The following is a 19,363-nucleotide window of genomic DNA, read 5'->3' on the forward strand; positions in this document are numbered from 1 at the left end:
CTTCTTTAAAGGACTAAAGAAATACTTAAAAAAAATTTAACTTTATTTTTAAGATAAAAGGGTTTTTTTCTCGAAGTATATGATTTTAAATCCCAAACTTTGAAGTGCATAAAACTTTGTATAGGAAATATTTGTCACCTTCGCAAAAATGTAGAAATTTTATTAGTATTGTCAAAACCGAAAGAATAAAATAAATCGAAAACTGATATCATTAATTAATCATGAACGTGACAGATATTTTTGCCTGTTTCCAGTTTTTTTTAATTATTAATTGTTTAAAATCTATATTTATAATGATAAATTTCTGTCTCTGTGTGTAGGTGTGTCCTTTATAGACCCCTAAACCATCCAACCGAAATCGATGAAATTTGGCATATGGATAGTTTGAAGTACGAGGAAGGACACTATTCGAGCGAGATTATCGAAAAACGGAACAGAATTTTCTGATTGGTTAAGCTCTTACCATTGTTTTACATTTAACTATAGACGATTCAATTCTTCACATATTTTAAAGATAACATCAGGAATAATAACTAGTTTATAGCTCTATTTATTCAGACAAATAGTTTTTAGCAAGTATTTAAATATTTAATTATTTTATATCCGCTATGTCAAATAAATTCAATGAACAACATTAAGTGGTAGCACTTAGGTCCACACTAACAAATTTATGCTTTTAAAAATAAGAGCCCAAGAATTATTAATTATTAAAAATGTCTTATCCCTTGCTCTTATTAATGTTCTCTATTCGCGATCGCAACGCTCGAGTACGCCGTCTAGCGGGAGCCTGTAAATATCGGACATTAATTTATCACGTTTTCATTTAGTTCCATCAAAGTCATTGACTGAATCAGACGCCATTTTTTAGCAGCAAATAAGAAACAAAATTTCCCTAAGGAAAAGGCCGAAGAACTTGAAAAAAATCTCCAGAATATTAGTAAATCTTTCAGGAACAGAACACGCCAAACATTTGAAGAAAAAGTCCTCAATAATTTTTTATTTCTATTATCAACAAACTTGCAACTGGATGACTTCCGATTTCGGATACTGTTACAGATGTGTGTATAAAGATAAAATGCATTTCTTCTGTCTTCAATTCATTACGAATTAAAGTGAAGTCAACATTGCTTTCGTCATTCCAGTGAATAAATATGAATTCAGAACATACAGAATTGTAATAGTTATAGCATATTCTTCTTCGTTATAGAATAGTATATATTTCTGTATCCATATAATTCGGAAAACAACAATAAAAAATTATCCAAGTTACTTGAAATAGTGCCATTTGTGCTGATTCTTAATTAATTTAAATCGTTTTCTTGGTAAGTTCGTTTTAATTTTGAAAGAATAAGTTCAACTAGAATTCAGCTATTCTGTTTTTAGCTACATATTCAAATTCATATCAATTATAAAATTTTGCTGTGTAGTATGTTATCTAAAAGTAATGAAGGTTTAAACTATGTATCTATTATTTGAGAATAAAGTTTTCAAACAAGGAACTTATCATTTTGGAATTCTCCGGGAATCATAAATCAGGTAAGTGCAATTATTTTTACAATAAAAAATTTGCTTGTAAATATTTTTTTTTTCATTTGATGATGGTTCTCTACAGAATGGTTTTTTACGTCTGATTAAGAACTATAAGAATAATAAAAAAGGAAACAATATGAAAGTTTTTATTTCAATGTTAATAATTCTTAAAATCGTTTTTTTTATCCTAAGAATTCTTTATTTTCCGTTTTTTAGTTTATTATTTTTTGATAAAAATTGTTCTCAAAATACTTTTGAAAAATTAAATGGTATAACATTATGTGTTTATGTATACTTCTTGTATATTCCAATGTTTGAAGTAATATGATTCAGAAAAGTATGGAATAAAAATTCGGTACTTACGACGTATTAACGCCACCGCCGCTACAGATTTGGCGGTTTTTAAGTGCCGCCAATCTACACTTAAAATTTTTGCGACAGTTCATAAAATAAAACACTTTATTTAAAATCAAAATAGTTAATTGGATTTCGGTGGAAAATGAGCCGATATAGAGTTTAGCATAGATTCAAAACAATAATCATATCGCCATATGAACTCTGATGAATAAGATTCCAAATGAAATAACATTTCCAAAACGTACGTTTGCCAAGATAAAGTTTTATGTTGTGGGAATTGGTACATTTTCGTTTTTTCGGTAAAATATTTCCCTCCTGAAAAAATAAAATTGCATCTTGTTTTGTTTTTGGCAAATCCCAAAGACGAATATTCGTAGCACTAAAAATGGCGACAAAAAAGAATTGTTTTTTTTTTTTTTTGTTTTTGTTTCGTCAGCATTCTTTATTTTACGTTTCTTAGTTTCTAAATAATGATTTTTATTGAAACTTGAAATTTTTTGATAAAAATTGTTGTCAAAAAACGTTGTTTACAAAATTAAATTTCATAAAATTATGAGGCTCATGTATACTTTTTGTTCATTTTATTTTTTGAACTAATATGATTCTTAAAACTATAGAATGTAAAGTTTAAATGGCCCTTTCATGTTATATCATTAAATTTAGTAATACTATTTCTCGGGCATTAGGTTTTAACTCTTATAAGAATATACATATTTTTTTCCGTTAATGTACAAATATTTTTCCGATGTGTTTTGGATATTCCTTCTCTAATAAAAAGAGATACCATTTTGTTTTCGGTTGTACAAGAAAGAAGATCAAGCATTTTTCTTTTTTAAATTTAATAAGCCACATTAAAGAAGGAACGTTGCAATGCTACACGCTACATTAACGACGTCTCCAGAGTAACTGAATGACGGTTCATATGGAAATCGCAGGTAAGCGTCTCATACAACAACGCCCCCTATAGTTCGTTGCGATCGCGAATTAAAAATGTCCCTTATTAAAAATGTCTGATACCACGCGCTTTTTTTTATTTATAATAATTCTTTTAAAATGCGTTTGTATATAAAAAAAATTTTATTTAAAATCAACTGTAATAAAAAAAATATTTATGTATTTAAATGCAAAATTAATGGGAATGTGGTTAATAAACAAGCAAAAAATGAACAAATAGATAAAACTATAATAGGATACCTGCAAATGACGTAGTGTGGGTGTCTCGATCCTGATTGGTTGTTGAAACGTGACATCTGTTTACGTTACTAAATGTTTATTCCATTCTATTTCGAGTAAGCCAAGGCCGTCAAAATCAATTCTTTTAAGTGAAACATTCTATATCCTTACTCATAGATTCATTCACAAAGATTTCAATTATTTCTCTAAATATTTCTTACTTAACACAAAGACAGGCATGAAGTCATGTAGAACATAAACAAACTAATTATGCATTGAAATTGTCAGGCACACAAAAACAAAAATATATCATGGTTACAATAAAATACATAAGCAAATGATAAACCTAAATTAAGTAAAAGACGTAGAAGAGAAAGAATTTTATTGTATGTACAGTCCGCTAAAAAAAAAACGAATCACCCTGAATAACTTTCGTTCTAATGATCGGATTTTCACGAACTAAGTGTCAATCTTAATGGTTCCTGGGGGTGACCTCAAATATGCTAATTAATTAGTGCTAACTATTAATTAATATACGAAATCAGACACAAAAACGTACTTTCTCTGAATAAACATATATTTTTTTTTTTGCATATTTGGAATCTGGACACTTGAATTAGGGGGGGGTAGACAAAATTTTAAAAAAATTGGATCGTAAATTGGGTCGCAATAAAGGTTTATATATTTGGCGATAGTTCAGAAAACCGCCAAAAAAAGTCGCCTGCACAAATGAATATTTTAAGATAACCCATTGACTAATTCAAAAGAGGAACGCTTAATTTTACTAGGTTGCTAGGCAACCATGCTATGACTGTAAAAAAATTGAAATAATGTTTCGTGATTGCTCAGAGAGGTTAAATTCATTGTTAATACAAAATATCTCGAAGTTTCTAGGCAATGGACAATTTTTAAGCTGATTTCTGTCTAAAAAGCAAAAAAAAAATTATTTTAATGTCTGTTGAAAAAAAAATTGAATCGATTTATAAATTATTTATGATTTTCTAAGTTTTTAGAATTTAAATACATGAATTTTTAATCTGATATTGTTTAGAGTATGCTGTTTTTGCTAAATTTATTCGAGGATTTCATACTAAAATCAAATTAACATAACTTATTACAGCTATATACAAAATTTTAGGGATAATCATTTTTACAGCTTTAATCGAGTCTACTAGGCAAGAAAGTTTGAAGGAAAAAAAGTGCTTGAAAAATAAAATTTAGATTGTATAGTAATTATAATGCACATTCACAAGGTTTTCTGTAATTTACGATATTTCGTTTTTCTATAACTCAAGGAATTGCTGAATGTTTAGTGGCATTTTAAAGACATTGAAAAATGTTTAAGAATAAGATATTGAAATAATATGCTGCATATTGTATGATTCGTTGTTTATAAAATCGATTCATTCTGCTAGATATTTAGGTTACATGGTTTTCTTTGGATAAAGATGATTAGCAAATAGCATCCTCGTGTTTCGATGCATTCTGAAACTTACGTTCGCAAATTCACCATACAATGTCGCACAGCATATTCTTCAATTACGATAAGCTACATTTACCACCAAATACTGCTACTATGATTATTTATGTTTTCTTATATATATATCTGATACTCTCCTTTTAAACAGAGCTAGTAAGATCCTTAAGATACTGAAATGGGGCCCAAAAACTTAAAAGATAAAATATTTTATTTCATTAACTCAAAGTATCCGGTCTCAAAATTTTAATTTTTCAGTTAAATATAACTTTTACAATATTGATGCTCTTACGTTTTTAAAGACCACATGAATCCCGTTAAAATATTAAAATGCATATGTTTACTTTAACGAGTGTAAAATCCTTATCAAAATAATGATCAAGATCCAAATGTAAAACAGTATAATTGACGATAAAAACTCAACTGGCTTCAAAACATATGAAGAGGGAAGTAAAAGTCGACATGCTTCGAGCGTTCAAATAAAATCGCCCATTCTCAAGACTTGTCAGGCTTGAATAACTTGTGACTTTCATTATTGGACTCTCAAAACATGTCTACTTTTATTATCATCTATTATTTTTTTAAATCAATGAGATTTTCATATTTTCGATTTAGTTTCTTGGGATTATCCATTTAGTTACACAACATATTAAACTATTTCGCTCGATATTAAAATAAGTTTTGAAAAGTATTTTTTATGTATCGATGCCAAAGTTTATTCTACATATATTTTAGGGTATGCTTTCGGAGTATCTTGATCGAAATTATTTTTACACCTTTATTTGCTTAAAATTATTAAATAATTTGCTTAAAACAAATTATTCAAGCTACATGATTTAATGCATTTATAGTATAATAGTAAACGGGGCATCCATCGCATATTCTTAACCTTAATACCGGTATCATTAAATAAATGGAATAAGCTTAGATAAATAATAAAAGCTAATTTTTTCCTCGTTTTAATTTTCAAGGAATAATATGTTTCGATCAAACAAATTTCATTCTGGAAATAGTGAAATTATTGAGTAGGTCCCTTGGAGCAATATCATTCTTATCCTCTTTTGACGAAATATAGGAAAAATTAGCTTTCACAGTATCTGTAAAAAGTATGTTAGCCTTCCTGCCACTGTTTTTTTTATTTATTTTTTTATTAAAATAAGTTCGGAAATTGCGTATTTTTTATAGCATTTTTTTAAAATCAGATGACTCTAAAATTGGCACGGCTTCAGAACCTTTTTACAAATTTTAGTAATATTATGTTTCAAAATTATGTTAAAAGTACAAAAAACAACTTCTAACCAGTGAAGAAACGGGCATGTTTCTTCACTGGTTTCTTTACTGTTCAAAATTATAAGGATTTATATTCTTAAGTACCTAGGAAAGAAAAAGTACCTCCATTGGTAATTTTTCCTTACTGAAGAATTCTTTGAGATATTACAGAATCAGTCCCTGCTATATATTTCATTGGAGAAAACGATTCATGAAATGAAACAATGACAGCAGCAACATTTTACAATTATATTGCAAATGCTTCTACCCATGACTAATTAAAAATGCTATCAAATTCCCTATTTTGCTTGTTTTGAACAGGTATAAATCTCATATCAATTTGAGACAGAGCAAGTAATGTTCATCAAAACAGATTTTCTGGTTTAGTTTTCTACCTAATTCTGGGAAATATCCCGGTAGATCTTAAAAGAGTTGTAAAGCAATATGTCGAGAAAATTTTACATCCATTTTTAAATAAGATTTTGAGGCATCAACTGATGAAGTTAAAATGCTTTTATGAAATGCGATATTCTTCCATTCGATGTAAAAACGTTGACTTTAACAAATGCATGCAAAACAGATACCAAGAGTTAATGAGCAAGACAACTTATCAACAAAATACATGCTTCGAGAGTAACCCTACAGATGCACTATTCCTTCAGAAGCTTGAGAAGGAAATCTCACAAGTTATGTTGCAAATTTTTAAAGGAACATTGACGACAGAAAAGTTTAATCTCCCAAATATCCAATAGCCTGTGCTTTTCTCAATATTGAAGAATTTATTTCAAAAAGAACATTCGGTTAATCAAATTTTGGCACTGAAGATGAAACAACTAACATTGATAATAAATGCATCTTGAAAACTGATTTTGAGATAAGTCCTCTTGAAGCATTGTTAGTTGCAAAAAAAATTGGTTCCATAAGGAAATGGTAAGTACTGCTAGTGGGTCACTAGATATAAGTCAATGAGAGATGGATTTTACTCAAACTTCGAAACACCTTTTTCTCATTTATTATCCAGTGAGGAATTCTCGAAATGGTACTGGAAAATCAAAAGAAATTTCGAAGATACATTAACATTGACCAGAAATTTGGAAAAAAGAGGAAGGTTAAATCAAAAGAAAAAAATTACTTTTTTGCATTAACTTCAGAAAAACAACGAAAATTTAAAGAGATTGAAAGAGTTGAAAAAAAAGTTAAGACAGAAAATATGACGAAGAGAAAAAAAATACTTAAAAAGATTGAAAAATAGCTTAAAAAAATATGGGAAAAAGAGTATACAAAGAAGTGATCTAATTATAATAATAATAAAAACATCATCGGATTACGCAATGATAAACATTCATAATTTAGAACAGACTATTAAACTGTGAAAAAAAATTTAAATTTTTTTTTTAAATTATATATTTAAACATATTTTACATTCCATTCCATGATTGAAAAAAAGTAACATTTTCTACGTTAACTGTGATTATATGTTGTAATTCCAAAAAAAATCCTGTTTTTGCACATTTGTGTGGCCTATGGGTTCCTAACGAGCATCAAACATTCTCTAAATTAAGTGTTCATTCACTGGAAAATTTAGTGTTTATTGACTGGTAAGAACTGTTCCTTCACTTGGTTATCTTACTACTTATTATTTAAACCACCAAAAGCTTAAAACAATATTATGTAAGTTATCAAAATTTTTTTTGAATAATTTGTATTTAATAACAAATATGTCGACACCCTCATTTAGCTAAAATTACAAATTTTGAAATTTTTATGATTTTTTCTTAAAGGCAAGCTAAGCTTAAGTGTTCCTTCATTCGTTAATTTACCCTATAAGATGTTGAGAAATTTGCGATGTTGTGAGAGATGCTTAAAAATGCTGACTACGTATTTTTATTAATATTTATAAAATATATATTCAGGAAATTGATAAATATATTATTCCAAATCTATGCATACGTATGTATATTATTGAAATTGTATCAGTTATTGAAAAACAAAATAAAAAAAATAAAAAATAATCACATTAAATAAGCACAATCTGGTGTATAATCATATTATATCAGAAGATCATATCATATCCTATTTTATAAAACTAGACATTCCTTGAATAAAGTGTTTTTTATTCAAAATGTTTTATTCAAATTTCTTTACTAAATTGCAAATAAATTATTAAGCGACTAAAAAGGAAAAATTTTATTTTATAGTTAGAAATCTTATTCTATAATACGAGGAATGGTTGCCAAGTCGAAAATCGCCCCAGAATTAATAAACTCCGGTAAACTTGGGGGTCTGGGGTTTTTGGCCACGAGGAATCGATTGGCGCCGGTTTTGAAGCGCTACGGTCGAGCAGTTCGGAGCTACAGATAGGATATTTTCAAACTTTATTAGTTCGCCATAATGGCTATAGATACTTTTCTCCACTCTTATAAATGTATGCTAAAGCGAACCTTACAATTGAAATATTAATTTTCGACAACTTAAACCAATAATATACGAAGGAATTAATAATTTAATTGTAAGGTTCGCATTAGTTTACATTTATCAAAGTGGAGAAAAGTTTAACTTTTGTGTTAAAATCACCGTCAACAAAGTCCGACATTTCAACATTCATCAGATTTCAAGCTACATTTTCAACATGCAGAACGCACCTCTACATGAAATTCTTCAAGGAGCCGGAATTTTGGAACAACAAGCGATCAACTCAATTCTACCCGCAAATGGACAACTAGAAGATACCGTCATTGTCAGAATGCTTCTCCATTACGCCGAACAAGCTTACCCGACCGTCAAAGTTGCCGTACTTCACCCTGAATTTGTCGCACGCTTCTACGTTACAACAGCGGATGGCGCTTATGAAGGAATGGCTCTTCTAAACGATATCAGCGACCAGAACAAGGCTTCCAACTATCTATACGGCGTTCAACAAGGATTCGACGTGCTACTCATTCCCATTCACAAGAGAGCTCAAATGGATAGAGGCGAGCACTGGATGCTAGGAATTTACGAAGCAAGCTATGGAGAACGTCAACTATTAGTCTGCGATCCAGTCGACAACCCGCTGCCCATCGATACTGTTTTGAGAAAAATACTGCGACACGTTTTGAATACCGTTGTTACGAATGAAAAGCTGAAAGGATGCATCGTGAAACCTCGCAACGCTTACAACCACCAAGATGACGCGTCTTCCTGTGGATTTTACATCGTCTTTTATGCTCGACAATACCTCTCTTATCGACGCCTTTTCCTGGACAAGAATTTTCAAGAAGCGGATGAACGGAAGCAAATTTACGAATTCGTTGTGAACAGTGACCAATTGAACATGTCGGGACCATCTGAAGCCGCATCTTTCACATCTTCGACCAATATGCACGCTTTGAATATCCAAGACCCGATGATAACGCCGTTGCGCCCGACGAGAGCAGTCAAGCAGCGTAGCAAGGAACGAATGTCGGATATATTGATGGAACTCAATGCATCTCAACGAGTAAAATACCGCGATTATGAAAGACGCAGACGAAAAAACGAAGCAATGAGGGGCCGCAACATTCGCCTAGAGGAACAACGCCGCCGTAATGAAAGACTCCGTAGAGCTGCGAAATCTCGGCCTGCGTCAACCTACAAAAATGCTGCAACTTCCGACGTGGAATATCAAAGTCTTGGTCCATTTAACGTCGCTTGCATCCACGATGGCGCTTTGCATTTCCCAGAAGAAAGAGTGAAGAACAAATTACACGTAGATTCATTTGGCGACTGCTGCTTACAAGGAAGAATCAAACTACCAATGCCCGAATTTCCAAACGAATTAGCGCTTCTATTTGCACGACAACACCGCCTATCGGAAGAGTTCCACAGAAGGATCCGCAACATCGACGCCTGCTTTGCACTTGCCTCATTCAAAGTCGACGACGACAGAACCGTCAATCAACATGGAATCTGCGCGTTTATCGCCGGAGGTCAAGTCCATCACAAGATCAACCTGGCAACGTGCTCGACTCAAGACCCGCAAGGTGGATTTGAACAACCGAAGTTTGCCCAAATGTACTTCATGGACCCGGACGAGGCTACAGCTGCGCGATCTGAGCTCAACCGAGAGTTAAGCCAAGAACTATTGCAACTACTCGAGGAGATCATGCGCTTTAACAACCTGTTCGCCCAATCGTTTATGGTGATGAGAGAAGTGATCGAAGAAACCAACCAACGCGCAATCGCAGCCGGAGTACAACCGCCCAATGTCCACCTCGTCTTTACAAACCGTGAAGGCGACGATCCTCGACGATTCAACGCACCAGTTGTAAACAAAATAGCCGCAGTCTTGACTCTCAACGTCGATCAAAGCATCCCAGAGAATGAAATGATCATGCGAGAACGCGGGAAAAAAATCACGCAGCTAAGCAACATCGATGGTCGCGTCGAGCCTTTTACCTACCCGCTTTTCTACCCTAGAGGAACTTTTGGATTCTATGTTGGAATGCCGCTGCACACTCCTTATCCATCAAGAAATCATGTTACACGCGCAGAATTAGCCTGTTACCGACTCGCCTACCGTCCGAATTATGCCAAGCCACTCCCGATCGATTGCACAAATGCAGGAATAGATCAACGATTGGTCGAGTTTAATGCACTTCACTTTGGCGGACGCTTACTCCAGCAATACGTGGTCGACACCTACATTCGCGTCGAAAGAGATCGCATACAGTGGATAAAGAGCCATCAGCGTGAAATTCAAGCCGAGAAATATGACGGAGTTCACAACATGCTCAGAAGCTTGGCTGCGCAAAAAGATGCTGCAATTGGCGAAACAACCATCTTACCGTCATTTTTTCCCGAATCAACGCGCTGGTACACCGAGAATTTCGAAGACTCCATGGCATTAGTGCGAAGATTTGGATCGCCCGAATTTTTTATCACCGTTACCTGCAATCTGCAGTGGCCAGAACTCCTGTCAGCGATACGCAATGAATTCAACGCCGCAATTCCGGAAAGACTGTTGGCTCTAACCCGTCCAGACATCGTTGCAAGAGTCGCACGTCTCAAGTTCCGCCAAATAGTCGAAGGCATCATGACGCATCAAATCTTTGGAAGAGCATCCGCGTACGTCTTCACCATCGAGTTCCAAAAGCGAGGTTTACCGCACATGCACCTATTAGTGATTATGTCGCCAGCGGACAAGATTCACAGCGCTGACCAACTTGACGATTTTATCTCGGCTGAAATTCCAGAAGATGATCCGGAACTCAAGGAACTGATCTCGAAATGGATGATCCATAACCCGTGTGGTGATATGAACCCAAGCGCTCCGTGCATGGTCAGCAAACATGGAAGAGACCAGTGCAGATGGGGATTTCCAATGGAACATCAAGACATGACATCGCTGGTGGACGATGAAAAGCCGAGGTATCGCCGACGCTACAATCCGTTGTTGGATCCAATGAACCCAGAATTCTCGCATGAGCAAGCCATCTACAGGAAAGACTGTAACGGCCAGCGCGTCACCACAGACAACCGCCACGTCGTCCCGTACAACGCCTACCTGCTCAAGAAGTATCAATGCCACATCAATGTCGAATTCGTCGGCAGCATCGGACCAGTGAAATACCTCTACAAGTACATCTACAAGGGCCATGATTGTGCTACGATAAAGGCCGTCGAATACCAGCAGACGATCATCTACAACGAGCCGGAGAAGTACGTGGAAGCTCGCTATATCTCACCAGTTTAAGCATGTTGGCGCCTATTCAAGGATTTCGAGAGCCAAGCAAAAAGCCACACCGTCATTCGACTTGACATTCACCTACCCGGACAAGATGGCGTTAACTTGGACCAAACGCCAGTTGACCTTGCCGATATTGGACAGAAGGGATCGACCTAAAGGGCTTACTTCCGCCATAACACTGCGCTGAAAGAAGATGAAGCGAACGGAAAGGCAGTCACCTACCACTATTACCATGAAATGCCGGAGCACTACCGATGGATTAGCCAGACGAGCACTTGGCAGAAGAACGTGAATGCTTGCAGCAGAATTGGTCGCGTACATCCAGTCAACTTCGTTTCCCAGCCAGAACTTTTCTTCCTGCGCACGCTTTTGTTCCACGTCAAAGAACCAACGAACTTCAGAGACCTCTACATTGTCGACGGTGTCCAGCACGCAACCTACAAGCAAGCCTGTCTAGCCAGAGGCCTCACATACGACGACCAACAGTACGTAGAAGGACTCCGCGAATCTGCTTCATCGAAAATGCCAAGTGTTATGCGCATACTCTTCGCTCAAATCCTGATACTTGGTGCGCCAGAAAACCCGAAGAGATTATGGGAACTGTTCAAAGAGGACCTCGCGGAAGATTTCATTCGAGAAGAAAGACGCACTGATGGCTCCATAGAAGAAGCGATAAAGCGTGCCTACCGAATCATCGCGCATAAGCTGAACACCGAAGCTACCGAAGGCCGCAACTTCCGATACTGGGTGCAGACGCATGGCATGGAAGACATCGACAACTATGAGCAAGTTTTGGAACACGATATGATCGACGTCGACGAATCAACAGCAATCGGAGACCGCATGTACCAGCAACTCAACGAAAAGCAGCGTGAAATCGTCGACACCATAATCCAAGCACTTGAAGACCCGACTCCTGCTGCGAAATGCTTCTTCATAGATGTACCAGGAGGAACCGGGAAGACATTCGTCTACAGCACGCTGTATCGCATCGTTACCGGAAGGCTTAAGAAAGTGAAATGCATGGCTTACACCAGGATAGCAGCGATTCTTCTACTGAGTGGTCAAACAACGCACCGAACCTTTGGCTTGAAAGTCCCGCTTACATCCGACTCAAGATCATCCATCAAACCAGGATCACCGAAGGCGAACGCACTCAAAGGAGCCCACATGTGTCTGATGGACGAAGCTCCGATGATGTCAAAATACGGCTTGCACAACATCGACGAACTCCTACGCGCGATTTGCAACAACATTCCGTTTGGAGGCAAAGTCATGGTGCTTGGTGGCGACTTCCGACAGTGCTGTCCAGTTCAACAACGTGCCAACAAAAGCGAAATACTCGACCTTTTGATCAAGAGAAGCCATCTGTGGCAACACTTCAAGACTTATTCGCTCGAAAAGAACATGCGCGTTGATCCCGAAGAAGAAGAATTCGCGAAATACCTGCTAAAGGTCGGCGACGGGGAACTCGAAGTGAATGAACTCGGCGAAATAGAAGTCCCAGAAGAAATTTGGTCTGGTGGTAACCTCATCGATGAAATCTTCGGACCATGCCTCAGAAGTGGGAACTACGAAGCAATGAAGAATCGCGCTATTCTTGCACCATTGGCAGATTATCGCTATGCTTCCAGGCGAAGAGAAGACATACACAAGTTTCGACTCGGTAAAGGATCAACATGAAGGGGGAATTCAATTCGCGCCTGAATTCCTGAACTCGATCAACATCGCCGACTTACTTCCACACAATCTGAAGCTCAAGAAGAACGCCATCATCATGCTTCTCCGAAACTTGGACGTCTCTGAAGGAATGTGCAACGGAACACGATTGATTGTCACCGAACTTTGCAACAACATCATCAAGGCTAAGATCATCACCGGTGAACACGCAGGCCGACAAGTACACTTTCCAAGGATCACGCTCGACTCCAGCAAATCACAGCTTGGCGCAACTATGCAACGGCACCAATTCCCAGTTACTCCAGCATTCGCCATTACGATACACAAGTCACAAGGCCAAACATTCGAATTCGTCGGCGTGCTTCTCCTCGCGACGGTCTTCGTGCACGGAATGCTCTACCTCGCGTTTTCAAGAGTCAAGCGTCAAAGTGCGTTGAAGGTCTTGCTGCCTCCTGAGAATCCAACCCACACCCGAAACGTCGTATGGAAGGAAGTCCTGAACAAGAGAAACTCACCAGCCGCACCTGCCTCTCCGACAAGAAACTACCTGGACAACATGGAAGACTTCGCAATCGATGATTAATGTTTATTATGTTTATGCTGTTATAGGTTTATAATATGCTTCTTATGTATGTATATATGTTTGGTTTTTCTAAATAAATTTGTCAAAAATATTGAACTTCAACACACTTCAATCTTTACACTGCTCACTTTGTACCATTTCTTTAATTGTATAATTTTTTGTTATCAATTACATTTTATTTCCTATGACTTTTCAAACTTTACCTTTGTATAGAATAGTTCCCTTTCCAAACTTTGCTTAGATAGTTTACAATGGTGCACTTTAACCGGTTATCTTTTCACCAATGGTTTCACAAATTTTCTTATGGCATGTATTGTTTTGATAAATCACAATTGAAAATTTAAATCTTCGAGTTAGCTTCGATACCTGTTTTCTCCGAGCGGAGCTCGGTCACCCGCTGGTAAATAAAAATAAGAAGATTAGCAAACGATTATTAGCGAAAAAAATATGAATGAAATTTTACATTACGCGCGCGAAGTCAAGTTCCTCGCAAGTTTATCACATTTTAAAATTAATCACCTCATTTAATCATTTCTTTATTGTCGCCAAATTATTTTTTTAAAAATAATTAATTTTAACTTTTCTCAGCTTCTAATAAATAAAAACAGTTGAAACTTTAGATTTTTTAATTGAATAATATGTAGATTAATATGGTATAAAAAAATGCATACCTTATAATTCAAACTTTTTTCATCCTCAATTTAATTAAATAATAAAAAATAATTAATAATTATTAAAAATTATTTTTTTCATGAAATTATCTTTGGGTAAATGAGTTTTATGAGTTGGTGCAATTTTCTTTAAATTGCTTTATTAGTTTTGAAAATATGACTAAAAACGTAAAAAGTGAAATTAACATTAAGGGGTACGAACTTTGGATCGCTCTCCTGACCAAACTATTGGGACCATATTTCCCAGATTGCGGCTACCCCCTATATTTTGAAGGCTAAGAATCCGAATATGTAAAAAAAAAAAATGTATGTTTATTCAGAGAAAGTACGTTTTTGTGTCCGATTTCGTAACTTAATTACTAGTTAGCACTAATTAATTAGCATATTTGAGGTCACCCCTAGGAACCATTAAGATTGACACTTAGTTCGTGAAAATCCGATCATTAGAACGAAAGTTATTCAGGGTGATTCGTTTTTTTTTTTTTTTTTTTTTTGCGGACTGTACAATGTGGGTAGCATTGCGCATCGATCACCCTTACTTCCAAGACAAGCTATTACCCACCAGGTATCACCGTTACCCGAATGCACCAAAATATTATAGTCACGGAGACACATTTGTGAAATCACATGTTACTTTTGGGACATTGATGCGTGAGACTTAAAAGGTTACTCCGCCTTTGGTGACGTCCTCCAGATGTCAACATGAGACCACAATGAGGGAACTAATTTTTGCAGTGAAGTCACCGAATGACAAGAATGTTACATATTCAGCCTCAGCTTAGTTACACAGTGATCTTAACCTTTTCCGGGGGCTGTGACAGCAGTTGTCACATCTGATCATGGGGTCCTGTGGTGGGCATGTGACACTTTCAGCGTAAGAATAGGGGAAAAAATCTCCTCAGTTAAGAGACAGGATCAAGTTACAGCGGGACGTGTTTTATTGTTTTAGTGTTTACGAGAGGTCTCACCTTTTTAAGTTAAGGGGAGAAAAGTTTCCTTACATATCCCACCTACCTTCAAACATCTATTCCAAGTTTGGGTACTTGGCCGTTTCTTACGTCTTTTTTAGTCAGTTTCATTGTTGCTATTCTTTTGTACAAATTTTTTCGTTCTAGTTGTGAGTTATATTTTGAACAAATTGATTTCGTTATTACAAATATAATTTAACGAATATTTTCAATTGTATATAAAAAAAATATGGAATAATCAGAATCGAAAAGCGTTATTTTAACTGAATTAAATTAAATTGAAATAAAATATCAAAGCAATATATTTTACATAAACTCAAATAAATAGTTTTTTTTTTTAGGTTATATTTTAAATTCGTGTTATAAATATAGTTATTGGAATTTTAAAATTATTATTATAATTCCTGCAGTTTAAAAAAAATGTTCTTACATGATTTTAAATAAATATCTGCATTTCCGAAGAAAAATATATATACTTAATACTACGCAGGAGTATTTATTCATACTTTAGGATTAATAAATATTTTAAATGTCACATTTATAAATATATAATTTATAATTACTAATGTATTTTCTATGTTTAAGAAATTGAAATCATAAACGCTATTTTTGACTTTTTTTTACAAACCCTTCTTCCTTTGGTGGCAATTTTCATGTTTCTTTTCCTCATTCTACACACAGTTCAACTTTTAGTTACAGGTTCTAGAAATTCTTTTAATATCTCAGTTTTCATCAGCACTCATCAAAGGTGATCATTTTTATCAAAATATTCACTTTTCGTGATTTCATTGTCATTTCAGTTTTAAATTTAACCAACAATCCTAAAGCCACCATCTTTAAGGCTTCTGGATAGTTTAAAACGTGATTAATCTTTTTTTACCAATTATAATAAATTACGACGAAATAATTAAACTTTATCCACAATTAACAATAAGCTAATAACATTTATTGGAACAAAGCAGTATAATATAGAAGCAATTTACGCTTACAGCGCATTCGACAAAAGTTAAAGAATTTTAATCTTCAAAAATTTCTTTTGCAGATGACTAGGTTTATGATGAGAGCATTAACTGCAACATTCAGTTGTTGCCAAGCAAATAAAAAAAAATAATAAAATGAAATAAAAGAAAAACGCTTGGTCTTAAATCGTCTGCCATTTGGTATGTTTCTTCCTTTTATGATGTTTCCCTAATCGTGATCGCAACTCTTGACTACGCCCTCTACCGGGTAGTATATTTTCAGGCTTTTATATATTAAGTTTTCATTTAGTTCTATCAGAATCATTGGTAGAGTAGGACGCTATTTTCTTAGCAGCAAATAAAAATTTCCCTAAGGAAAAAGCAGAACTTGAAAAAAAAGACCTAGAACATTGGTAAATCTTTCTGAAGCAGAAAGTACCTAACATTTGAAGAACAATTTCTCAATAATTTTTACCTTTTTTTCTACTATCAACAAACTTGCAACCGATAACTTCCAATTTCGTTATCGCATACTGTTACAGATGTGTGTATTACGGTAAAATATTTTTTTTCTTCAGTTCATTACAAATTAAAGTGAAGTCAACATTGCTTACTTCATTCCAATAAATAAATGAGATTTCAGAACATGCGGAACTGTAATAGTTATAGAATATTCTTCTTCTTTATAGAATAGTAAATATTTCTGAATCTATATAATTCGGAAAACAACAATGAAGAATCATCCGAATTACTTGAAATAGTATCATTTGTCTTAATTATTGATAATTTTTTATCGTTTTCCTGGTAAATATTTTTTAATTTAATGAGTAATTTCAACTAGAATTCAGCTATTCTGATTTTAAGTTACATGTTGAAATTCATATCGAGATCTTACAATTATAAAATTTTGTTGTATTGTAAGTCATCTAAAAGTAATGAAGGGATAATCTATGGATATATTATTTGAGAATGAAATTTTCAAATGAAGAATATTTCATTTGGAATTCTCCGGATTTATAAAGCAAGTACGTCTTTATAGTAAAAAATTTACTTGTGATTAATTTTTTTCTCAATTTGATGATAGTTCTCTACAGAATGGTTTTCTACGCCTGATTAAGAACTTTAAGACTAAAAAAAAAGAAAAAAGGAACAATATGGCAGTTTTTTATTTCAATATGAGGAATTTTTAGAATCGTTTTTTTTTTTTATCGTAAGCATTCTTTATTTTATTTTACGTTTTTCTGTTTATAAATAATGATTTTTTATTGAAACTTTAAATTTTTGGATAAAAATTGATGTCAAAAAACTTTTTTACAAGATTAAATGGTATAACATTACGGGCTTCTGTATACTTTTTGCATAATTTTAATAATTTTTAATAATTACTTATGAAGTTTTATTAGTGCAATAATTTTCAACGCTTTCGGCTAGAGTTTCTAATACGCTTACATAATGGTAATTTCCTGCGGTACCAACTAGACAATGTTAGTTTCTAGTTTACTTTAGATGTTGACGTCCGCCCATTATGTACGGTGTTCATATATTATACAAATACTTGTGCAAGACATTTTTAATTCTTTTCGATTATTTTTACTTTTTTGTTCTTTAAAGCGCTTGATCAAAAACAAACGCATGAGTGTAGGATGTACCGTATACTGGGCAGCGGCCCCTCACCTTAAAAAAACATCAGTGCAGGGATGTCACGAGCAGTGACACTTTACCTTAAAAAACATCAGTTTAGGGTAAACTGGACAATGACAACTTTGACTAATCCGATCATTAATAATATTAAGACAGATCACGAGTAAGTCCCTTGCCGTCAGCCTAACCACTGGAGTTTTTCGTGGTTTCCCTCTCCGTGCAACACAAATGCCGGTTAATTGCATCAAAAAGTCCTCCACGAAGGCAAGTTTCTCCCAATACTTGAGCCGGGAGTTATCTTGTCTTCTGGATTGGATTCAAAATTACAAGACTACGGAGTTGATCATTAGAAGTTATAAGCCCAAAAACTTGGATCGGCTGTTTAACGACGGTTATAAAATAAAATATAAAAAATATAAAATAAAATAAATGTAGTCATAACATTTATGAAAAAACTCGACCTGAGCACATCGTCGAAGATGATGCTTTGTAATCTTGATAAATTTTTCACAAAATTCTCTCATATTATGAAATTATTTAAGCGATACACTTGAAAAAAATTAGGTTTCGGAGTAAAATCTGAAATTTTTAAATTAGCTAGTGCTGCATTGGGGCAAGATACCAAAGAAATGAAGCGACAAATGAAAAAAAAAACTTAAATGCAAGGGTTGTCAGGTTATTGTTCCCCAACATTCAGTCACTCACAATACAAAATCATCACAAACCTATGTTTCTATACTGGTCAAAAACGTCACCTTAGGTAATAAATAGGTACGTTACATTGTTTTTTCTAACAATACTTTGGAGTTACGACATTTTCTGTTTGCAAGTTAAAGATTTAGTCGGAGTTGCGGTGCTAAAACCGCTAAAAAACTAATTTTTGAAAGGAAAAAAAATTTGCAATATGTAGCAATTCATACGAAATTGCGAAATGTATAAAAATCTGAATTTCAAATTTTTTGAAACATCGAAGCTTCTGACTAGTAAAATTGAAAAATAAATCTTTCAGAATATCATGAAAAAAGGGCACCTATGGGAACTGTTGGATTAGTCGATAAATCCAAATGTCTAGCTTTATTGAAAATGTCTGATGTGTCACTTTCCAATAATCCAGAAAATGCCAATAATCCATGACGGAACGATAGATGTCACAGCTGGTTGAAATTCTTTTCTTCTATTTCATAAAACTATTGCCATTCCTATTCAGAAATGTGAGCTGCTCTTAAACTTTTTCAATCCATTATAAGTTAAGCATTAAACTTTTTCAATTCATTCTTAAACTTTTTCAATGTTCATTTCCCCAGAAAGTACACCATCTGTAAATAATTTAATAGAAAAGAAATCATAT

At 34.3% G+C, this 19,363-nt stretch overlaps 3 protein-coding genes across 3 annotated transcripts; all 3 read left to right on the forward strand.

Moving 5' to 3' along the window:
* The first annotated feature begins 9,119 nt into the window (after window positions 1–9,119).
* Window positions 9,120–11,519, forward strand: LOC147809488 (uncharacterized). Its single transcript, XM_087162841.1, has one exon. It carries the CDS (start codon window positions 9,120–9,122, stop codon window positions 11,517–11,519), a length of 2,400 nt encoding a protein of 799 aa, XP_087018967.1.
* Window positions 11,520–11,750: 231 nt separating this feature from the next.
* Window positions 11,751–13,196, forward strand: LOC147809489 (uncharacterized). Its single transcript, XM_087162842.1, has one exon. It carries the CDS (start codon window positions 11,751–11,753, stop codon window positions 13,194–13,196), a length of 1,446 nt encoding a protein of 481 aa, XP_087018968.1.
* Window positions 13,197–13,290: 94 nt separating this feature from the next.
* On the forward strand, window positions 13,291–13,776 carry LOC147809490 (ATP-dependent DNA helicase PIF1-like). Its single transcript, XM_087162843.1, has one exon. It carries the CDS (start codon window positions 13,291–13,293, stop codon window positions 13,774–13,776), a length of 486 nt encoding a protein of 161 aa, XP_087018969.1.
* Window positions 13,777–19,363: the final 5,587 nt, after the last annotated feature.

The sequence above is a fragment of the Parasteatoda tepidariorum genome, chromosome 5 (genome assembly GCF_982258835.1).
Source record: "Parasteatoda tepidariorum strain Cologne lab strain chromosome 5, Ptep-v5.0, whole genome shotgun sequence".
NCBI lineage: Eukaryota > Metazoa > Arthropoda > Arachnida > Araneae > Theridiidae > Parasteatoda > Parasteatoda tepidariorum.